Here is a 20,369-nt window from a genome sequence, read left to right on the forward strand (position 1 = left end):
CTCAATAATAACAAAAAGAATGTGATATGGGCAAACTCACTTTGAGCTGACATGTAGAGGAAGAATTGTGCAAGACTTCGTAGTGAAGTTAGTTCTTCATCTCGGCTTTGATGAAAGAGGATTTTTACAAAGACATAAAAAGTGCATATGAGTACTCAGATGAGATTAGACAAAATTGGAAGGTCATTTTAGTTTAGATTGACTAGAAAAATGAAACAGGAAGGGTAGTGTTTTGAAATACCTCTGGGAAGGTAGGTTAGAGACATTGTGGAAGGCTCTATACTCCATATTAAGGAGCTTAGCTTTCTAAACAATAGAGAGCTCTGCAGATTTTCAGCATGACATAATCAGACTTGTGTATTTGGGAGATTATTTTCTCCAGGGGTAGAACACTTGGTTCCAAGGCTATTTTAGTAGTCCATTGTGGAGGAGGAAGCCAGTAATAAAGGGTCCTGTAACTATACCAGGTCCTAGTAATGAACCTCTTAATTGGCTCTTCATAGGGAATCAGGACATTATCTGGTTGAAAGAAGTCGTCATGAACCAGGACATCTCAAGTAGGTATACCTTATAAGACCTAGAATGATTTCAAGACTTCCCCCTCCCATTATCCCCAGAAGGAATTATTGATATCTGGAATTCCTTTCAACAGCAAACATTCATTTAGCAGTTAGAAATAAAAAATTTAAACACAAATGCTGTGCTTTTCATTTATATTACAGTATAATAAGACCTTCAATCATAGTATTAATGCGGTCTATCGAGTCCTTTTATTAATTTTTTTTTTCAGTTTTCCAGAGTAAAAGGGTTTCATTTAATCCCATCTGAAACTCACTAGCACTTCGTACTTCAGGATGCAGTGATTATTAAAAGCTAACATGGCTTCATCAGAAATAAGCTATACAAGATTAACCTTGTCCTTTCCTATTTAATTAAGTGGATTAGATGTATGAGATCCCTTCCAACTTGAAGATTCTTTGGTTTTACTGACCCAGAGGCATAACATAAAATCGATGAATTGATGATAAAGACCTTCTCCCCCCCCCGCCTTTTTTTTTGGCCTGGGGAATGCTATGTTGGATGTCACTTATTCATTCTTCATTTACAGAACAGGGAGTATCCAGTAGGAAACATGAGATATGCACAAATAAGTAGAAAATAAGACAAAATATGATTAAGCACCTAAAGAAAAGTACAAAGTACAGTAGGGCTGGCTTCAAAATAGGAAGAGGATACTTGCATTTAGAGAGGCATAGGGATCAAGGAATGAGAACATAGTTTTGATATACTTTGAAGGATCAGTAAGATTTGATCAGGTGGAGATGGGAATAGGCAGGAAGACTTCAGGTGAAAGGAATGGCATATTCAAAAGTTGAAGAGGCAGAAAAGTGTAAGATGTGTTCAGGAAATGGCTACCATGTTGTGGGGTCGGGAGAGTTATGTGAGATTAATCTGGGAAAGGTAGGTCAGGTCCAGATTATGCAAAAGACCTTGGAAATAATCTAAGTATGGAATTTGAGGCGTAATTGTAGTGACTAATTTTTATAGCCCTTTATAAAGTGTCTTTACAACTGTGAGACATTAGATAGTATGAATACTATTACTCCCATTTTATAAATGAAGGAATTAAGTTACTTGTCCAACATTACACAGCTAGTAAGTGGCACAGCCAAGACTGAAACTCAGCTTTTCTGATCCAAAATGCAATGCTCGTTACTATGTTGTGCTTTTTCCCTATTACTAATCAGTGAAAACCCATAAAAATTATTGAACAGAAGAATAACATGATCAGAGTGGTATTTAAGAAGACTAATTTGTGGCAGAATGGATTGGGATGAGAAAGACTGACACTGGGAAGGCTATTACATTTATCTACCAGCAATGTAGGACTGGTTCACTATTAGGAAAATTATCATTATAAAGTACCATATCAGTAACAAAAACAACAAAAATCAGATGGTGATCCGAAAAGATGCAGAAAATGCCTTTGAAAAATTATAATACCCTTTCATATTTAAAAAACAAAACACTAAAAAGCATAGGAATCAAGGGAGCCTTTCTCAGAATGATTAGCAAGCATTATTTGTCATGAGGATAAACTTGAAGCCCAGTAAGATCAAGGGTGAAGCAAGAAAGTCCATTATCACCTGTATTCTTTGATATTGTACTAGAAATCCTAGTTGAAGGACTAAAGTAGACAGGAAACAAAACTCATCCCAGATGGTATGTTGGTATGCTTAGAGAACACTAGAAAATCAACTAAAAAACTAGCTGAAATAATTGACATCTTTACCAAAGTTGCAGGATATAAAATAAACCCCCATATATCATTAGCACTTCCACTTATTACCAACAAAACTCAGCAGGAAGGGATAGAAAGAGAAATTCCATTTAAAATAACTGCAGACAATTTTCACACAAAGACCTAAATGACTACAGAAATATTAATTGCTTATAGGTAGGCTGAGCCAATACAATAAAAATAACAGTTCTACTTAATTTAACTTACATATTCAGTACCATAGCAATCAAACTACTAAAAATTTTATTTTATGGAGTTATAAAAAAATAACAATTTATCTGGAAGAACAAAAGGTCAAGAATATGAAGGAAATTGATGGGGGGAAAATGTGAAGGAAGGTGACCTAGCAGTTCCAGATTTCAAACTATATTAAAAATTGGTAATTATCAAGCAGTCTGGTACTGGCTAAGAGTGGTGAATTAGTGAAATAGAGTAGGTGCACAATACACAGTAATAAATGAACATAGTAATCTAGCCTTTGATAAACCCAAAGAGTCAAGCTTTTGGAGTAATAACTTTATTTGACAAAGATTGCTTGGGAAAACTAGAAAGCACTTTGACAGAAACTTGGTATAGACCAATACCTCACTCCAGTTGCTAAGAGGTCAAAATGGCTAAGTGATTTGGATATAAAGAGTGATAACAAGTAAATTAGGGGAGCATGGGAAAATGTACCTGTTAGATAATTTGTATTACCTGAAGTTTGAAAACTTCTGGACAAACAAAAGTAATGCAGCCAAAATTAGAAGGAATATAGGAAGCCAGGAGAAAAAAAATTATAACAAGCTTCTCTTATAAAGGTCTCATTTCTCAAATATCTAGGAAATTGATGGATATTTATAAAAATAAGTCATTCCTCAGTTAATAAATGGTGAAAGGATAAAAAAGGTAGTTTTCAAAAGAAGAAATCAAAGCTATTAATAGTCACATAAGAAATGTTAGATTATCTAAGATGGCAGAAAAGGAAAATGACAAATGCTGGAGGAGATATAGAAAAATAGGGATACTAATGCATTGTTGATAGAATTGTGAATTAGTCCAACCATTCTGGAGAACAATTTGAATTTGCTGTTATAAAACTGTACGTGCATAACCTTAGACCCAGCAATACCACTACTAGGTTGTATATCAAAGAAAAAGGGAAAGGGCCTATTTGTACAAAAATATTTATAACAGCTTTATTTTTTGTGTGGTGGCAACGAATTGAAAATCAAGGGGATGTTTATTAATTGGGGAACAGCTGAATAAATTGTCGTATATGATTGTTATGCAATGCTATTGTGCTGCAAGAAGTGACAAGAAGAATGGTTTCACAAAAACCTGGGAAGACTAATGTAAATTCGTACAAAGTGAAGTGAGCAAAACCAGGAAAACATTGTACACTATCACTAATGCTGTAAGGATGATCATTTTAAAGATTTAGCTACTCTACTCATCTATTAAGTATTTTGGGATCTGTTAGGATAGGGAAGATTACTAACGGAAAATTTTCTTCTTACCTAATAAAGAAATTGTTTTCTCATGGTTATTGCCCCTCTGAATTTGACTTATTTTAAATTAGAAAAATTTCATGTACTTTAGTAAGTGTGCAAGTACTCCTACTAATGCAAATCACAATACATCTATGCCTTTTCATCCTATACAATTCTTGTCCATGTCTTTGTGAAAGTTTTCTGTAGAGAATACACCCAACCAGAGTCAGTCCTCTGGTTTTTTAGGTATTTGTGGATACTGTCTGTTATTCATGATTTTATATTAGATCATGAAGCTCCTAAAAGTGTGTTTTTCTTTAATGTTAAGAACACAATCCTGTTAGGGATACACCATCACAAATGTAAAATGGGAATTAACTATAATTACTATTTTCATACAGCTGAGTCCCCTGGTAGGAGAGAATGTAGTTAATTCCCAGCCACAGAGTTCTACTAACCCAGTTTCAGGGTTGATATTGCAGTATTTCTTAGTCTATATATTAAAATGTGATCTCATGCATTGGAAACATTCCTATATTAAAAAACCAGTGCAACTTTTGCATTCTAATATGTTTTCCTACTCAGAATATTTGATACTTTAAAGTATATTGTACCTTGTGGAGTAGTTGAAAGAACAATGGATTTGGTGTTAGAAGACCTGTGTTTGAATATTAGCTTCCATTACTTACTAATTACGTAACCAGAAGCATGTCACTTAATCCCTCAGCACCTCTATTTTATCATTTGTAAAGTGGAAATAATAATATATGTAGTACTTATTAACTTCAGTATTATTTTGGGGTAGCACTTTATATATAAAATATTTACCCATATTTACACACACATATATAATGCCATAGAAATGAAAGTTAGTAGTAATATGCTTGAAATTTTAAAATAGCTATTTAAACTCTATGTCTTATTTTGTATCATATTTTCATGTGCTTTGTATATTTAAGGTAAATAAAAATAATGCCAAACTGTGGAATAATGTGGGTCATGCTTTGGAAAATGAAAAGAATTTTGAGAGAGCCTTAAAATACTTCCTACAGGCAACACATGTTCAGCCGGGTAAGTAGTATACACTAAGTTAATATCACTCTCAAGTGATTTTTAATAGTTTGGGTTTTTTTTTACTTTGATGATAGTCGAAGGAAGAATGAGGGCTATATTTTGTTTTAAGTCATATCTGAGCTTTCCCCCAGGAAAGTTCCTACTCCACTCAGTGTTTTATTGTAGTTTAAATGCAATCCTGGATTGTCCAGTGCTGTGCTCAGAAAGTAGCACCAATGTGTTATAGAATAGAAAGACTTTTTACCTTCGGGACATGAGAGGTTGTTGCAACAGCAGTAATCATCTGTGAGATCTTGGGCAAGTCCATTAAATCTTTGTGATTCAGTTTTCTCGTCTCATCAGTGGAAGAGTTAAACTAGATGATCTTTTGCTCCCTTTTTTTTTTCTTTTAACTGGACCTATGATTTCCTTGGTATAGGAACTCCAAGTGAAGAAACTCCCTATTAATGCAGCTGCTCTGCATTTTATGGTTATACAAATTTGTTTGGGGCCCTAAGGGATTAATTGACTTTGATTAGTTCCTATATCCTGTAGGTGTCAGAGGGGAAATTTTAATCTAGATCTTTCTGATTCCTGGGCCAACTTGATAGCACTCTGCTTCTCTGGTGAGTTGATCTTTAAAACTCCTGTTGGTTAATATGAACTGATTCAAAGTGAAATAAGGAGGACTAGGAAAACAATATGCAGGATGACTACAACAATGCAAATAGAAAGAAGAATCAACAAAACAAAACTGAGTGTTATGTAATGGCATAGCCCTGAGGAAAAAACAGGAGACTATTTTCCTCATTCCTTCTTTGAAGTCCAGAGCAGCTACAAAGGTGGGCCAAAGTATATACTTGATTGGTGTATTGATTCGTTTCTTTTTTTTAATTCTTATTATGGGGTAGCTCTCCAGGGAGATAAGGTTAGGAAAGAAACATTATGGAAAAATATCAATAAAAATTTAGAAAGTAAAGTTAGATCCCTCCTAGTTGCAACATTCTGTGATTCTTTAATCTATGCCATCTTATACAAACCTGAAAGTCTTCATGTAAAAGCCCAATAATAGAATATTTGTCAACAGTGGATCAGCCTAGCCAAGTTTAAAGGCTTGTCGTGAAGTTTTATCCAGTGGGAGAGGAATTCTAGACATCAACCGACTATCATCTGTTAGATTGTAGAAGATTGTAAAGGGAGCATCCAGGCTGATGAAGTTACAAATCATTGAAATATCAATATATGCTATCTTCACAATCAGACTTATTTAAACAAACTCATTTTCAGTTACTGTATGATTAAATTACCTAGTAAGAAGCAGTTGGGACAGTGAATTTAATGTACTTCATTTTAAGAATAAAATGAGTCGGATTTCTATGATTATTGTTCCTTCCTGAAATATGTTAAGAGAATACAATAAGTAAATTCATAGGTGGTATAAAATAAAGACACAGTTTCTGAGATGAACACATGGTGTCAGAGGAGAAATGTAGTTTCAAAAATTTCAGAAAACTGCTGTGATCCCAAGATCCTGAGCTTTTACAGGTGGCTCAGGAACAAATAATAAGCTCTTAGAAATCAAATTCTGCCAATACAGCCATAAAAAATCATGTTGAGGATGGAAAGCAGTTGATGTTGCTTCATGGGGGCTTTCCAAAGAACTCAGATTTTAGGAGAAAGATGTGAAAATTAGAACTAGAAGCACATAATGAAGAAAGAGTACAAAGGATGAGCACAGACCTGTAACAATTTTACCAAACTCTAGAGAAGGAAGTTTCCAGGATAATGCTACGCATAACAAAGGATTTGTCTGGACATGTTTAGAGCAAGAAAAGGTACAAGAATGGAATAACCCTAACCCTAAAACAGATGGTACAGTGTTAGGAGATGACTGAGTAAGCAGAAATACTCATCTCTTTGGCTGCTGTCAGAAAATTATCTTCGATCCTCTTAACTCTGTGTATAATAACTTTTGTGACATATGTAATTGTGATGGTTTGGGTACTTTTGCTAAATTGCCAAGTCCTGAGGGAAACCTGGAGAGAGGTCGTAGAAGATTAGAAAAAATAAGTGTTCACCTCGTTTCAAGAAAAGCAAAGAATGTGGATTCTGCATATGATAGATCGGCAATTGGCATAAATTCATGGAAAAAATAATAGGACAAATGGATAAATGGGTATTTTGTGAGCCTCTTAGGAAGTGCTCATCATTAGGAGTCAGTATCCATTCAGTGATACCGAGTCAGATAGGCCGATTGGTCAGAAGAGTACTGAGTACAGTGCTACTCAATTTCATCCAGGTGTTTAACATGTCATAGTGACAAGATTCAGGTGATAGTGTATTCAGTTGTGTTTATACTACCCAAAGAATAATAGGTTTTTGATAGCAATCCAGAAGAAAGCTGTAGGAGCTTGCTGAATAATGTCTCAGTTTTCATTTCTGTCTTAGTTATTAACATTTTTGTAAATGATTCAGATGAAGACATTGGTGGCATGTTGATCGAATTTTTGAATAATAGGTGGAGGGAAGATAGCTCATACTTTGTATTATAGAATCAGAATCTAAAAATAGTCCTAGCCCAGGAAGGCAGGTGAAATTGATTTCTTGCACATAATTACTATTTAGAGAATTTTGAGACATTGTGTTTGAACAAAGATTAAAAATAAGATAAAATTCAGTAAGAATAAATTTAGGGGCAGCTAGGTGGCACAGTGGCTAGAGCACCTGGATTCAGGAGGACCTGAGTTCAAATCTGGCCTCAGATACTTGACGCTTACCTAGCTGTGTGACCCTGGGCAAGTCACTTAACCCCAATTGCCTCAAAAATAAAATAAAATAAAAACATAAAAAAAAAGAATAAATTTAAGTCCTGCTCTTAGATTCAAAAAAGTCAAATTGAGGAGATTAAGATAAAAACATCAGTTCATATAAAAATACAACAGATTCTTAATTCTTAGGTTTAATGAAACAGTTGTGTGATACAATTGATTTTTTTAAAAGTTAATGTGATTTTGGGGGCAGCTAGGTGGCACAGTGGATAAAGCACAGGCCCTGGCTTCAGGAGGACCTGAGTTCAAATCCGACCTCAGACACTTAACATTTACTAGCTGTGTGACCCTCAGCAAGTTGCTTAACCCCAATTGCCTCACTAAAAAAAAAGAAAGAAAGAAAATAAAAGTTAATATGATTTTAGCCTGAATTAATAGAAATATTTCTAAGTTTCTAAGGTAAAGAGCAGTATCTTCTTCTCTGTGCTGGTTAAAGCACTTTTAGAGTATTATACTCAACCCAGGGTGCTCCAGAAGATGGTGAATCATGTTATGAGTTCTGGGTTATGCAACCAACAAGATGAAGGATTTGACATTTTCTCCAATCACAGAAGGAACTGGGGCAGGACACCAGTGTATGTGGCTGTGGGACACTCCACTAAGCTTGAGGGAAAGAAATGCTGGGGGCAGTTCTACCTCCCCAGAAGTCACTTGAGGCATTGAGAGGAGGCTGAGATGGAAGTCCAGTCCCCAGGGATTTTGCAGTCAAAGGGAAAAGAGTACACAAATGACCAATAGGGGAATGGGGGGGGGGGGCCCGAAATCATCAAAGATCTCAGGAATAATTTGACTCAGTCAAAGGCCTTGAGCATAAACAGATAAGCCAACTAGGAAGATATTAATTACAGAAAGAATTATGGGCTAAATGAGAGCAGGTATCTCTGAATTAAATATTATGACAAAGCAAAATAAATCAACATTTGATAAGGGAGAATACCTTGTGGATTCTCAAGAGTACATAGAACCACAGCAGGATGTTTCTGAATGGTTTAAAAGACAAACAGGAATTATGAAAACAATATAAGGTCTGCAAGGCAGAAGTAATGACAATAAAAAAGTTTGAATCCCAAGTGAAACTAAATTATATGAAAAACTGTTAATGGAACAAGGAATGTTTATTCCAAACATGTTGACTTAGCATGAAAAATGTCCTAGCAATTCCACCTTCCCCCAAAATGGAATAGGCTGCCTTTTGAGGTAGTGAAGACCCTGTCACCATTGATGTTCAAGCAGGGGCTAGGTGGTCATGCTTATCATAAATGTTGAAGAGCTTTTGGAACTAGATGGTTTCTGAGGATCCTTGAAATTCTCTGAGGAAGTAAACTCAGTTTAAAAGTTTTTTGTTGAGTTTTTGTACTGTACCATGGTAAGGCGATGCCTATCGTACTCTCTCTATCCTTCTGTCCTCCCTTTGTTCTTTGCTTAGTTAAAGCTAATTAGAACCTTGGGTCATAAAAGACTGGGGAGGGGAAAAGAGGATAGAAAGGAATCATCTCTATATACTCTATCCTTGAGAGAAGAGGTCTGTTACTCACTAATCAGTTAGCAAAACCAGATGCACAGGAAGCTTGAGGCTAGATACAGTGCTGTCATTCTGTTTCACCATATCCCAGATCTTAATTTCAACTATTGGCACAGGCAGACTTCTCAGCCAAAGTGCTAAAGGTTCTGGAGGGAACATAAAACTACATAAGATATGTGCTTCCTGCTCTCAAGAAGGTTACAATTTAATAAGAGGAAATAACCATAATATAAATTAGATTAAAATGAGTACAAATAGGGGTGTGAATATCACTCTCTTGCCCCTTTCCCTTTGGAAGGAACTACTGTTATATAACATGACAAAGATCTTAGGACAATATAAGGTTTTGTTTTGTTTTGAGCTTATATATGTGTCCATATAATACTGTCTTATTAATCATTTGTATATAAAATTAGTACTGTTCATGAGATACTTGTATATGAAGTAAGGTGTCACATGTTTTATTTTAGATGATATTGGGGCCCACATGAATGTAGGAAGAACTTATAAAAATTTAAATAGAACCAAAGAAGCCGAGGAATCTTACATGATTGCTAAGTCACTGATGCCACAAGTAAGTAATAAGCTTACATTTTAACCTTATCATTCCAGTTAAATGATAATATAGAACAAAAATTTGTCCATTTCTAAGCCTCCTCTTCTTTTATCTACAATCCAATAAAAATAGAAATATTCCAAAGAAAGCTATCATTTCTAACCAATTTGGACTTAAAAGTACAGCATGTCCCAAAAGACTTAAAACTGCAGTAAGACTTTTGGAACACTGTATTAATGTTTTAATTAACAACTCATTTAAGTTACAAATTATTGATATTTTCTATAATCTATTAATTTTATATTTTGCAACTAATTTTATTAAAGTGGTATTGTTGTATGCATTTTAACAAGTAAACTAGCATTTTTTAATTCTCTAAAAAATTAAGGGATTTTTAAAAAATGCACTAATTTCTAAATTCCCATTTGTTAAAAAAAAATGAAGTCTCAAATAGCCATAATTTTTTTCTTATACCTCATTCCTTTGTTATGAGAGATAAATAAGCCATCAAGCCATCTCGTACAAAGGATTTACTCAGAAAACTTTCTTGAGTGAATATAGATCTTTTCTACCTATATTATATTAAAATAGTCATTGATATTCATCTTTATGGCTTTGATATTAGAAGCAGCAGCTTTATAAAGTAGAAGAGGCATCGGGGTCAGTTTTGTGTTCTGGCACTGTCACTAATTACCAGTTCTTGACCTTGCTTAAGTCATGTAACCCCAGTTTCCTTTTTGGTAAAATGAGAAAGTAGATGACCTCTCAGGTACCTTTTATATGATTCTATGATTGGATTAAGTGTACTTAGCATGTTATATGCAGTTTGTTAAATTTGGTTTAACTTGAGGCTAGTATTCAATGTATAGGGATATAGGAATGCTCAGTTGATCAGAATAATTCAATTAAGTCATAATTCCTCAACCACACTAAACAAATTATAATTTACTATCATTCAGAAATAAGTCGTTTCAGCTTGTCCTGTCCATTAATAATTGTCAGGAATATGGAATGAAAGATACCAAAGACTTGTGCTTTACATAGAAACTTCCTGCCAATACATTATAATTCAGCAAGAGAACAATCGTAAGTTTCTGGAAGCACCAATTAACATCAACAAAAAGTCTAGTCTACTTAGAAAGTAGACTCACTTGGTTGCCAGGACCATACTCCAAAGGCATCACAAAGACAAGAAGCTACTCATTACCAATGTAAATGTCTGTAGTTCCTGAGTCAGCTCTTTATATAATCACATCATCGATGTCACAAAATCAACACCAGCTTATTAGAGAAAAGATCAAAATTAGGTGAAAGCCAGAAGAAAGAATAAAATCATGGAAAGTTATAAGCAATTGAAATTATTCAATCCTGGACTGTTCAAACAAGTTATTAATAACAAAAAATGAGATGTGGATGGAAGAATGAATACAGGCTATAAACATTTTGTATAGAAGGTTATCCAATATATTGATAATAATTCATTTGATACATTTATCTTCCCTTAATTACCATAACAAGGAAAACAAAAGAATTGTAAAAGTCCTTAGGAAACATCTACTTGCCAAGTGGAGAAAGATGTCTGCCAAAGGCATTACCAGTTTAGCATAAGAAGTTAAGGTATAAACTTTTCTAGAGAAGGGTAATGGTGTTAAGAGCAGCAAATACAAATAGAAAAGTAAGACATTCTCTTTCCAAGAAGCTCATGTTCTAAATTGAAGGAGACAACACATAAGACATTATTCGTGAAAGAACAGTCTACATCTTTTGCCTCATCACCTGGTTACTTTTTTTTTTTTTTTACCACTAGTCATTAAAACTGCTCTCATCTAATCTGTAGATAATACTCCTGCCCATCTCTTTGATTTTTGTTAGATACATGTAAGTCTCACATAACGGATATGTCAATGAATAAATGGGAAAGAATTAATTACAGGCACTTCCAAATTGAAAAATGAAACACTATTTACTTTCAAGGAACTTAGAAGAAGACAACACGTATCAGAAGGGTTCTGCTGCAGGACAGATAGAAAAGCAGAGTTCAGGTGTAGATAGGTATCACAGTGGATAAAGCACTGGCCCTGGATTCAGGAGGATCCGAATTCAAATCTGGCCTCAGACACTTGACACTATCTATGTGACCCTGGGCAAGTCACTTAACCCTCATTGTCCCACGAGAAAAATAAGAAAAGCAAGAGTTCAGTAGTATGTTATGGCACGGAAGATGACACATCCCAGGAATCTGGAGGGCATAGCACCTGGGAAGATAGTAAGCCTAGTAACCTTGAACGTCTTATAGTTGGTTTCACTTGTCTATTCTCTAACCCTAAAGTGGAAGGGCCCAGAATCTGGGAAGAAAGGGAGATTAAGGGTTCCCTGCAGCCTATTCTGCTTCACCATCTGGTGGCCAGAAATAAAATGTTTGTTTTTAATGAGCTGGTTGTGTGATGAGAGTAAAGGATGTTCTATTGGTATCTTTATGTTGCTTTTTAAAAGTTGGGGTGGGAGGTGGGGGACAAGGAAGACAAACGCTTTGACAAACTTATGGGAAGGCATAGACAGGAATCTCAAGGGTGGGTCAAAATATGCATCGTTGCAGGGCAAGTCCATACCAAGATCATAGATCCATTTGAATATCGTTATTTTTTTATTTTTCAATTGATTTTATATGTTGTAGTAATGTCATGCTTTTTATTAAACTTATTTTGAGTGGATATTCTATGTGTGGCTTTTAATTTAGCCACCTACTGTGAATGGGTTATCTCTGACTTGGAATTTCTTTTGCCTTAGTAGCATAAATCATAAAAATACCTTTTCTTTTAACTAGATCATTCCAGGTAAAAAATATGCTGCACGAATTGCTCCCAACCATTTAAATGTTTATATCAATCTTGCTAACTTGATTCGTGCAAATGAGTCTCGACTTGAAGAAGCAGATCAGTTGTATCGACAAGCAATTAGCATGCGGCCAGATTTCAAACAAGCCTATATTAGCAGGTATTGCTTTTAATTTCTTTCAGTTTCTTATATAAAATTGTTTTGTCTTTCACAAATAATGTTAGCTGAATCAGATGAGTTGAGGGTATTTTTGTTTTCAGTAATCAACAGTTGAGAACAAAAGCAAAATCTGTTAAAATTCATCTCGTGTGTGTGTGTGTGTGTGTGTGTGTGTGAGAGAGAGAGAGAGAGAGAGAGAGAGAGAGAGAGAGAGAGAGAGAGAGAGAGAGAGAGAGAGAGAGAGAGAGAGGGAGAGAGAGAGAGGGAGAGAGAGAGAGGGAGAGAGAGGGAGGGATTATAGGTGATCATTTTGGGCAGTTTACTGGCCCCTACCCTTTAATACCTTGCCAATCTTCAGACCTGGGATCACCCCCACCACCTATTTTATTTTCTCTGCCCCTCACTTCAAGTCATTTAATGCTGCTAGGAAAAAATCATAAAATTATATAAATAGGTTACATTATAAATTCAGAATGAGACCCTTTCAGCCTGGCAATCCTATTCACTCCTGATGACCTCCCTGTTACATCTTCAGAGAGGCTGTTAGAAACCTACTTCTCCTGAAAACCCCAACTCATTTTTACTTTCCTTCTGTTGATGATCTTGGCTCCCACTCTGTTATCGAAGTCATCTATCAAACTCCCATCTCCCCTCAAAATCTCTCTTCACCTAGTCTCCCTTCCTCTTAAACTCAAAGAGTAAATTAGATGTCTTTAACAAGATAGACAAGGAAGCCCTTCATCTCATAACTTCCCATCTCCACCATGATCTTGTTCAGTCAGTCATTCCATTTAGGAGGGAAGGAAATAAGCATTTATTAAGTGTCTATTATGTGCCAAGCACTTGCCTGAGCACTTTACAAATATTATCTTATTTGATCCTCACAACAACCCTGTGGGGTAGGTTCTGTTATTATCCCCATTTTTATTAAGCACTTACTATGTGCCTGGTACTGTTTGATTTGGGGGATACAAACACAAAGAATGAAGTCATCATACTTCTAAGAATCTCATATTCTAAAAAAGGAGATGAGTACTTACATAAGTGTGTAGAGAGTAAGTAAAAAGTTAAAAAAAATTAAAAATACAAGGAAGTTCAAGAAGGAGAGGGCATTAGCAGTTGGGATGATGAAGAAAAGCTTTGGCTCTTTATTCTCACTCATATAATCTACTCTCCTAGTATTCTTGGGTGCCCATCTATATGGCATCTTCACCAGTGTTTTTTATTTCTTTTTGATAAAACCTTCTTGGCGTATCTAGTTCAGGAGTCATTGCCGTGTTTAATTATTTTTACTTTGCCTTCTTATTCAAGCCCTCCCTTAAAATACCAGAGCAGATCCTACTTCTCTCCCTCCTCCCTTTCTTCTTCTTCTTCTTTGTTCAGCTAGCATCTTAAAGAAGCCAGGGCGCATTTTTTTCTGTTTTCATTACTTCATGCTCTAACAAAGCAAAATACATGTTAAACATGGAAGTACAAACACTGCCATAATCTCTCATTGAGATTAAGTTATTTTTGAGAGAAAAATTGAAAGGAGGTAGAGAACCTAGGAAAGCTTAACTTGTCGAAACTTTTTAAAGTTGCATGTGTAAATGTGATAAAATAAAGTTTGAATTGGCTTCTTCCACAGAGGAGAATTACTCTTAAAAATGAACAAACCTCTCAAAGCAAAGGAGTCTTATCTTAGGGCACTGGACCTGGACAGAAGCAATGCAGACCTTTGGTACAATTTGGCAATTGTTAATATTGAACTTAAAGAATCAACTGAAGCCCTTCGAAACTTTGACCGGGCTTTGAAGATGAATCCTAATCACAAACTAGCACTCTTCAATTCTGCCCTGCTCATGCAGGAATCAGGTATGTTGGCATATCTAAAATGTATTTCTAGTTAAAACAATGTTTCCCCTCCCCGTTAAAGTAAAGCCTTATTAATCATATTTGTGCTTTGTCATAATTCAGAAATCGGACTAGTGGTTACTCTGTCTTTTTTCTTTTTTCAGAGCAGTGAGGTTTAAGCGACTTGCCCAGGGTCACAGAGCTACTATAATGTTTCCTCTTAAACTTTACATATACTGCAAATCAGTGACTCATAGAAAAGTAAAAGTGGAGTGAGTGAATTTATGCTAAAATACTTGAAACTTTTCTGGTCTCATCAATCAATGAAGCATTTAAATTCAGTATTAAATAGAAACAATTCTTATATGTTTGTTAGGATGGGATTCTTAAGAAGTAATGATGTTTTACCTCATTCATTTTTCTAATTTCTGATGATTTTTTTCATTTAATGTTTATTCTAGTTACCTATTTATGTCTTGCCCCATCCCACTTCCACCCCCCGGGACTATAAAGTACAAGAAGGAAAATATCTTTTCTGAGTAATATGCCCACCCTCAAAACCTAGCGCAGTAGGTGCTTAATAAATCATTTGTTTAAATCTAGGGAATCCCATTTTAAAAATTCATAAAATATGTAGGAATCAAGCTATCAAGAAACTCTTTTTGAAAGGGAAAAAAAGACTAGAATCTCAAGAGAAGTGGTAGGGGAAAAAATAGGAATCTTATAAGGGAGTAAGTAGCACTTCCAGACCTTAAATTATATTATAGAATAGTAATCTTCATAACTAATTGGTATTGTTTAAAAATAGAAAAGTAGATAATTAGATCAGACTGGGAAGAATCAAGAACTATTAAGCTTGATTGTACAGTGTTTAATAAAGTCAAGAACAGAAATTCAATTTCTTGAGAAAGGACTTCTTTCTTATTTGAAGAGAATTGCTAGGAAAACCAGAAAGCAGTTTGACAAATTGGGTTTTAGACTAGCATCTTATGCCATTTACCATAAGATCAAAATAAATACATGACCTGAAGATTAAAAGTCATACCACAAAAAAATTGGAGAACACTATTAAATGCCTTTCACACATATAGTTTGGTGCATAGTTCTGAACCAAAGAATAGAAGCAATCTCAACAGTTTTAAAAATACTTTTGGTTACATGAAATTATAAATTTTTGTATAAACAAAGTCAGTTCAGCTAGGATAGGGGAGTTTTGTCATTTGGGAAAACAGCTCCATCCCACGTATCTCAGGATATTGCTATCCAAGATGAAATATAAAACCATTTATTAAGTACTTATTATGTGCCAAGCACTGTGCTAAATGCAAGATAGAGAAATAGAAAAACAAGAGTCCCTGCTCTCCAAGAGCTCCTACTCTGATTGTGAAAGACAACACAAATAGAAATCAGCAACCTATCAGATGGCAAAACCTCATGGTCCTTAGCATGCAGGGTAGTTGGCAAGGCACGAGTATCCTTAGCATTCTGTGGCAATGAATATGGCATGAAGCTACATCAGGGAAGATGAGGCACAATTGTCCCTAGGGCAAGGTGGCTGCGGCAGGACAAATGACAAAATGTAACAATCCTTTATCTTACCATGGTTGTAGTTGGTAATTGCCCACTTACCAGAGGGGAGTGTACATGAACTTGTCCATCCATCAGACTGGGACCTGGGCACATCATCTAGGAAGAGGAGAACATGGAGGGCTCTGGGCAGGTGGGAGACTACCTGAGACTAATGAGGGAAGGAGCCCTGCACCATTCTTATCCTATGATATATAGGGAACACAAATACATAACACCAAAGGACAGTCCCCATTGGTCAAAGAATACATTTTTCAAATTGCAAACTATTAACAGCATATGAAAGATTGCTTCAGATTGCTGGTAAAAGAAATGGATGAAAACTCTGTATGTTCACCCCTCACCAACATTAGTAAGTATTATAGAAGATAGAAGTGCTCAACGTTAAAGAGGCATTGGTAAGAGGAAGATATTAATACACTGTCAAAGGAGCTTTGAATTGATATACACATTCTGGAAGGTAATTTTAAAGTATGCTGAGAAAATATAAAAAGATCTATATCCTTTGACCTAGAGATCCCATTGCTAGGAATATGCCCTTGCTAAGATGGTGGTAGATCCGTTTGTGCCATAAGCACTTGTTGTGGGGACATTTGTGAAGAAAGTGATTTTATTGCTTTCCCAAGTTCCTGTAGTCTCACTAGAAGTACTTGCCCCCAAAATGGGTTTATTACTGAGTTATCTTACTGGTGATAGGAGAATTAAAGTTTTTGGTTTTGCTTTTATAATCCTTAGGTGAAGCTAAAGTCAGGCCTGAAGCCAAGAAACGATTGCTCAACTACATAAGTCAAGAACCCCATGATGCAAATGGCTACTTCAATTTGGGAATGCTGGCAATGGATGATAAAAAGGGCAGTGAAGCAGAGATGTGGATGAAGAAAGCCATCAAGCTGCAGGCAGGCTTCAGAAGTGCCTTGTTCAACTTGGCTCTTCTGTATTCTCAGTCCTCAAAGGAGTTAATGGCTTTGCCTGTCCTGGAAGAGCTCCTTCGGTACTACCCTGATCACATCAAAGGTCTCATCTTAAAGGGAGACATTCTGATGAACCAGAAAAGAGACATAGCTGGAGCAAAGGAGTGTTTTGAAAAGATCGTAGAAATGGATCCAAGCAATGTCCAAGGAAAACACAATCTTTGCGTTGTTTATTTTGAGGAGGGGGATTTATTCAAAGCAGAAAAATGCCTGCTTGAGACACTTGATTTAGCACCACATGAAGAATATATACATCGTCATTTGAATATAGTGAGAGTTAAAATTTCTTCCTCTGGTGCTGGAGAACGGTTATATCTTCCACCAGCTGGGACCACGCGTGTAGAAGGGGGCAAAAAAACTCCATTTGAAAACTTAGAAGAAATAAAAAGTGAACATAAATCTACCCAGACAGTGAAAAGTGATAATAACAAAAGCCAGTCTAAATCTAACACGCAGTTAGAAGAAGAAAATACAGACAAAGAAAACAAAAAAACAACAAGAGAAATCAGTGATATTGAAAAGAAAAGAGTTGCTGCTTTAAAAAGACTAGAGGAGATTGAACGTATTTTAAATGGTGAATAGCCTTATTCTTTATCATGATAACAATGATATGGAAAATAATTTAATTTGTGACATTTAAATTAAAGTTTGCTCAAACTGGATGTTTTGAAAAGTGGAACGAATACATAACAGCCTCTAATAAGTTGCTTATCTCTGGAGAATAAGATATCAACTAAATTTTATGTATTAGGTTGAGTGTGGTTTGAATATGAGAGATTTATTAAGTCAGAAGTGGAGAAGTCACTGTTTTTAATGCCCAAAGGAAAGGTATCCTGGCAAAAAATTTTCAGATGATACTCTCAGTTAGAAAATATTTCAAGAACTAAATGGGGATGCCAACAGAACAGTCCATTATGTGCAGCTTTATTCCATGCAACTCTTTTTTGTTTTTCTTATGGATTTCAGTCTGTTTTCACCCAGTGGAATCTGCTTCTAGATTAAAAACACTACTTGACCATGTATTTTTTCTGTGTATCACATGATTCTCACTGGTATTCAGTCAAAAGCTTTCCTCTGTGAAAGAACACTGGCTTGGTTTTTATGTGGTTTTTTGTTTGGGTTGGGTTTTTTTAGTGTGTTTTCAAAAGGAATAATGAAACGACACTTTTTTTAAAGCAACTAATGTGTGGGATGTAAATACATTATTTCAGTATGTATTTCCACATTTGTACAATTACCCATTAGCGCTATATGACAAATTTCTAACGCCTCTGTAACTGACATGTAGCTTTCCAGTAGTACTCATAGAAATCGACTGCATTTTCTGTTGAGCGCGCATACTTCTTATTTAGCACAGCTAGTGAATCATACAGTTGGCATAACTCCAGTTATTCTGGGTTTTCCAGTCCTAAAACTCCTTAAATCTTTATATTATCATTTCCTAAGGCTAGAGGATCATAAATCTAGAGCAGATTGAGGAAACCACGGCCCAGGAACATTGATGGGCCTGATGTCACCCAGGTAGAGAGGTGGGAAACGAATGGTCCATGGCCTCTAAATGTAGTGCTCCTTCTATTGTATCAAGCTTCCCTGTAGAATTTTGGACCATAATAACTAGGTGTCACGGTGGATAGAATCCCGAGCTTGAATCAGGAAGACTCATCTCTCTGAATTCAAATCTGGTCTCAGGCACTTAGCAGCCCTGTGACCCTAGGCAGGTCATTTAACCCTGTTTACCTCAGTTTCCTCATCCGTAAAACGATCTGGGCAAGTAAATAGCAAACCGCTCCAGTACCTCTGCCAAGAAAACCCCAAATGGGATCATGGAGAGTCAGACACAACTGAAAAATGACTGAAAGAAAGAAAATAACTTCTTGTAGTAAATGATTTTCCTAAAGGCATCTGGTCTTGTTATTTGAAGTAATGAGGTTTTTGGTTTTAAAATTATGTGCTCATTGAACAAATATTTATTAAGCTAATACTTGTGAACAGTTCAACAATAAGCCACTAAAGCCAGTGTTATTTAATTATGAGGAAAAGAAAATGACTTATGGTTTCTTTTGAAGCACTAAATTCTATTTTCCATTTTTGTTCATTTTAATTAAATATTTATTTTGACTACTGATTCATTAAAATGTTTCCATTGTTTTCTTAAATTCATCTGTTTTCATTCCTTATGTGAACATGTTTCTTGGACAGTCAGACTATTTCAGTGAGTTAATCTTTTCATATATGTTTTACTGGGTTAACTAAAAATGCCTCTTTAGCCACCTTTTATCATCTGTTTTCAAAAATATTGTGAATATCATAAGAATTAATCTGATGGTCATTTTTAACTTTTTGGAATTTTAAACCCGGGGGAAATGAATGTTTCAGAATAAATAAAAATAAATATTTTTTTAGATGTAATTATTTTTCTTAAGGTTTCTATAAAGAAATTTCTAAAATCTGTGTAAAGGTAGTTTTCATTTAGAATATGCTGAAGCTTCAATATGTCATCATTAACTAGGGTTTATAATTTCTAATTCAATATTTCAGAAAATAATTCATGGTACTATGCAGGATAGTTTTATAAACTGTTCTAACAGGCATGGATTCTACCAGTGACCCAATTTTATTGGGTACATAGAGGATTTTCTGCAAATCATTTTAGAGTCACTGAAGAAAAGCCCAATGCCCCTTACTAAGAGCCCTTTAGACAGAGACACTTAGTTTCTAGGCCCACCTTGTGTGCTTGTATCTCGAGAGATAGGATGCCTATTAATAGCCATATGTGAAAATGAGACATGATAGACTTAATAAAACCCGTATCCTTATCAGAAATTTCTGAGTGGATATTCCAGTAAGGAAAAGTGAGGATAAAAGAAAAAAAAATCCTCATTGGCTACAGTAGGGGGGAAATGCCTTGGCTATCTTTTTGTGAAAATGTATATTGAAGTAACTAAATAATAAAGATTTTTTTTAATGGGGGAAAAAAAAGGTGAAATCAAGACATGCCATTCTTGATATAAAATATTTGGTATTTAATCAAGTCCAGTTTAGTAAATCGTCTATCAATTCTCTAAATGAAAAGTTAATAAAAGTCAAAATTTTTTAAATTACCAGAACCTCGATATTCATTGAATATACTTTGGTTAATCTCCACCTGTAATGCAGTCTTTTCGCCATAACTGACTTTATGAAAGTGTCTGTGTTGCACCACAATTAAGGTTTCAGGATTTGGGTTACAAAAAAGAGGTGTGTGTGTTATC

The 20,369-nt window shown here is 35.3% G+C and overlaps 1 protein-coding gene across 1 annotated transcript in view; it reads left to right on the forward strand.

Moving 5' to 3' along the window:
- The window catches only part of TMTC3 (transmembrane O-mannosyltransferase targeting cadherins 3), a 63,255-nt gene extending 44,368 nt beyond the window's left edge, over positions 1 to 18,887 (forward strand). Inside the window, exons 12-16 of the mRNA XM_043968147.1 lie at positions 4,734 to 4,845; positions 9,648 to 9,751; positions 12,558 to 12,727; positions 14,355 to 14,581; positions 16,883 to 18,887. Of these exons, the coding sequence (XP_043824082.1) occupies positions 4,734 to 4,845; positions 9,648 to 9,751; positions 12,558 to 12,727; positions 14,355 to 14,581; positions 16,883 to 17,700 (1,431 nt within the window). The 3' untranslated portion in view covers positions 17,701 to 18,887. The remainder of the gene's footprint in view (positions 1 to 4,733; positions 4,846 to 9,647; positions 9,752 to 12,557; positions 12,728 to 14,354; positions 14,582 to 16,882) is intronic.
- Positions 18,888 to 20,369: the final 1,482 nt, after the last annotated feature.

Source organism: Dromiciops gliroides, chromosome 5, assembly GCF_019393635.1.
Source record: "Dromiciops gliroides isolate mDroGli1 chromosome 5, mDroGli1.pri, whole genome shotgun sequence".
Taxonomy (NCBI): Eukaryota; Metazoa; Chordata; class Mammalia; order Microbiotheria; family Microbiotheriidae; genus Dromiciops; species Dromiciops gliroides.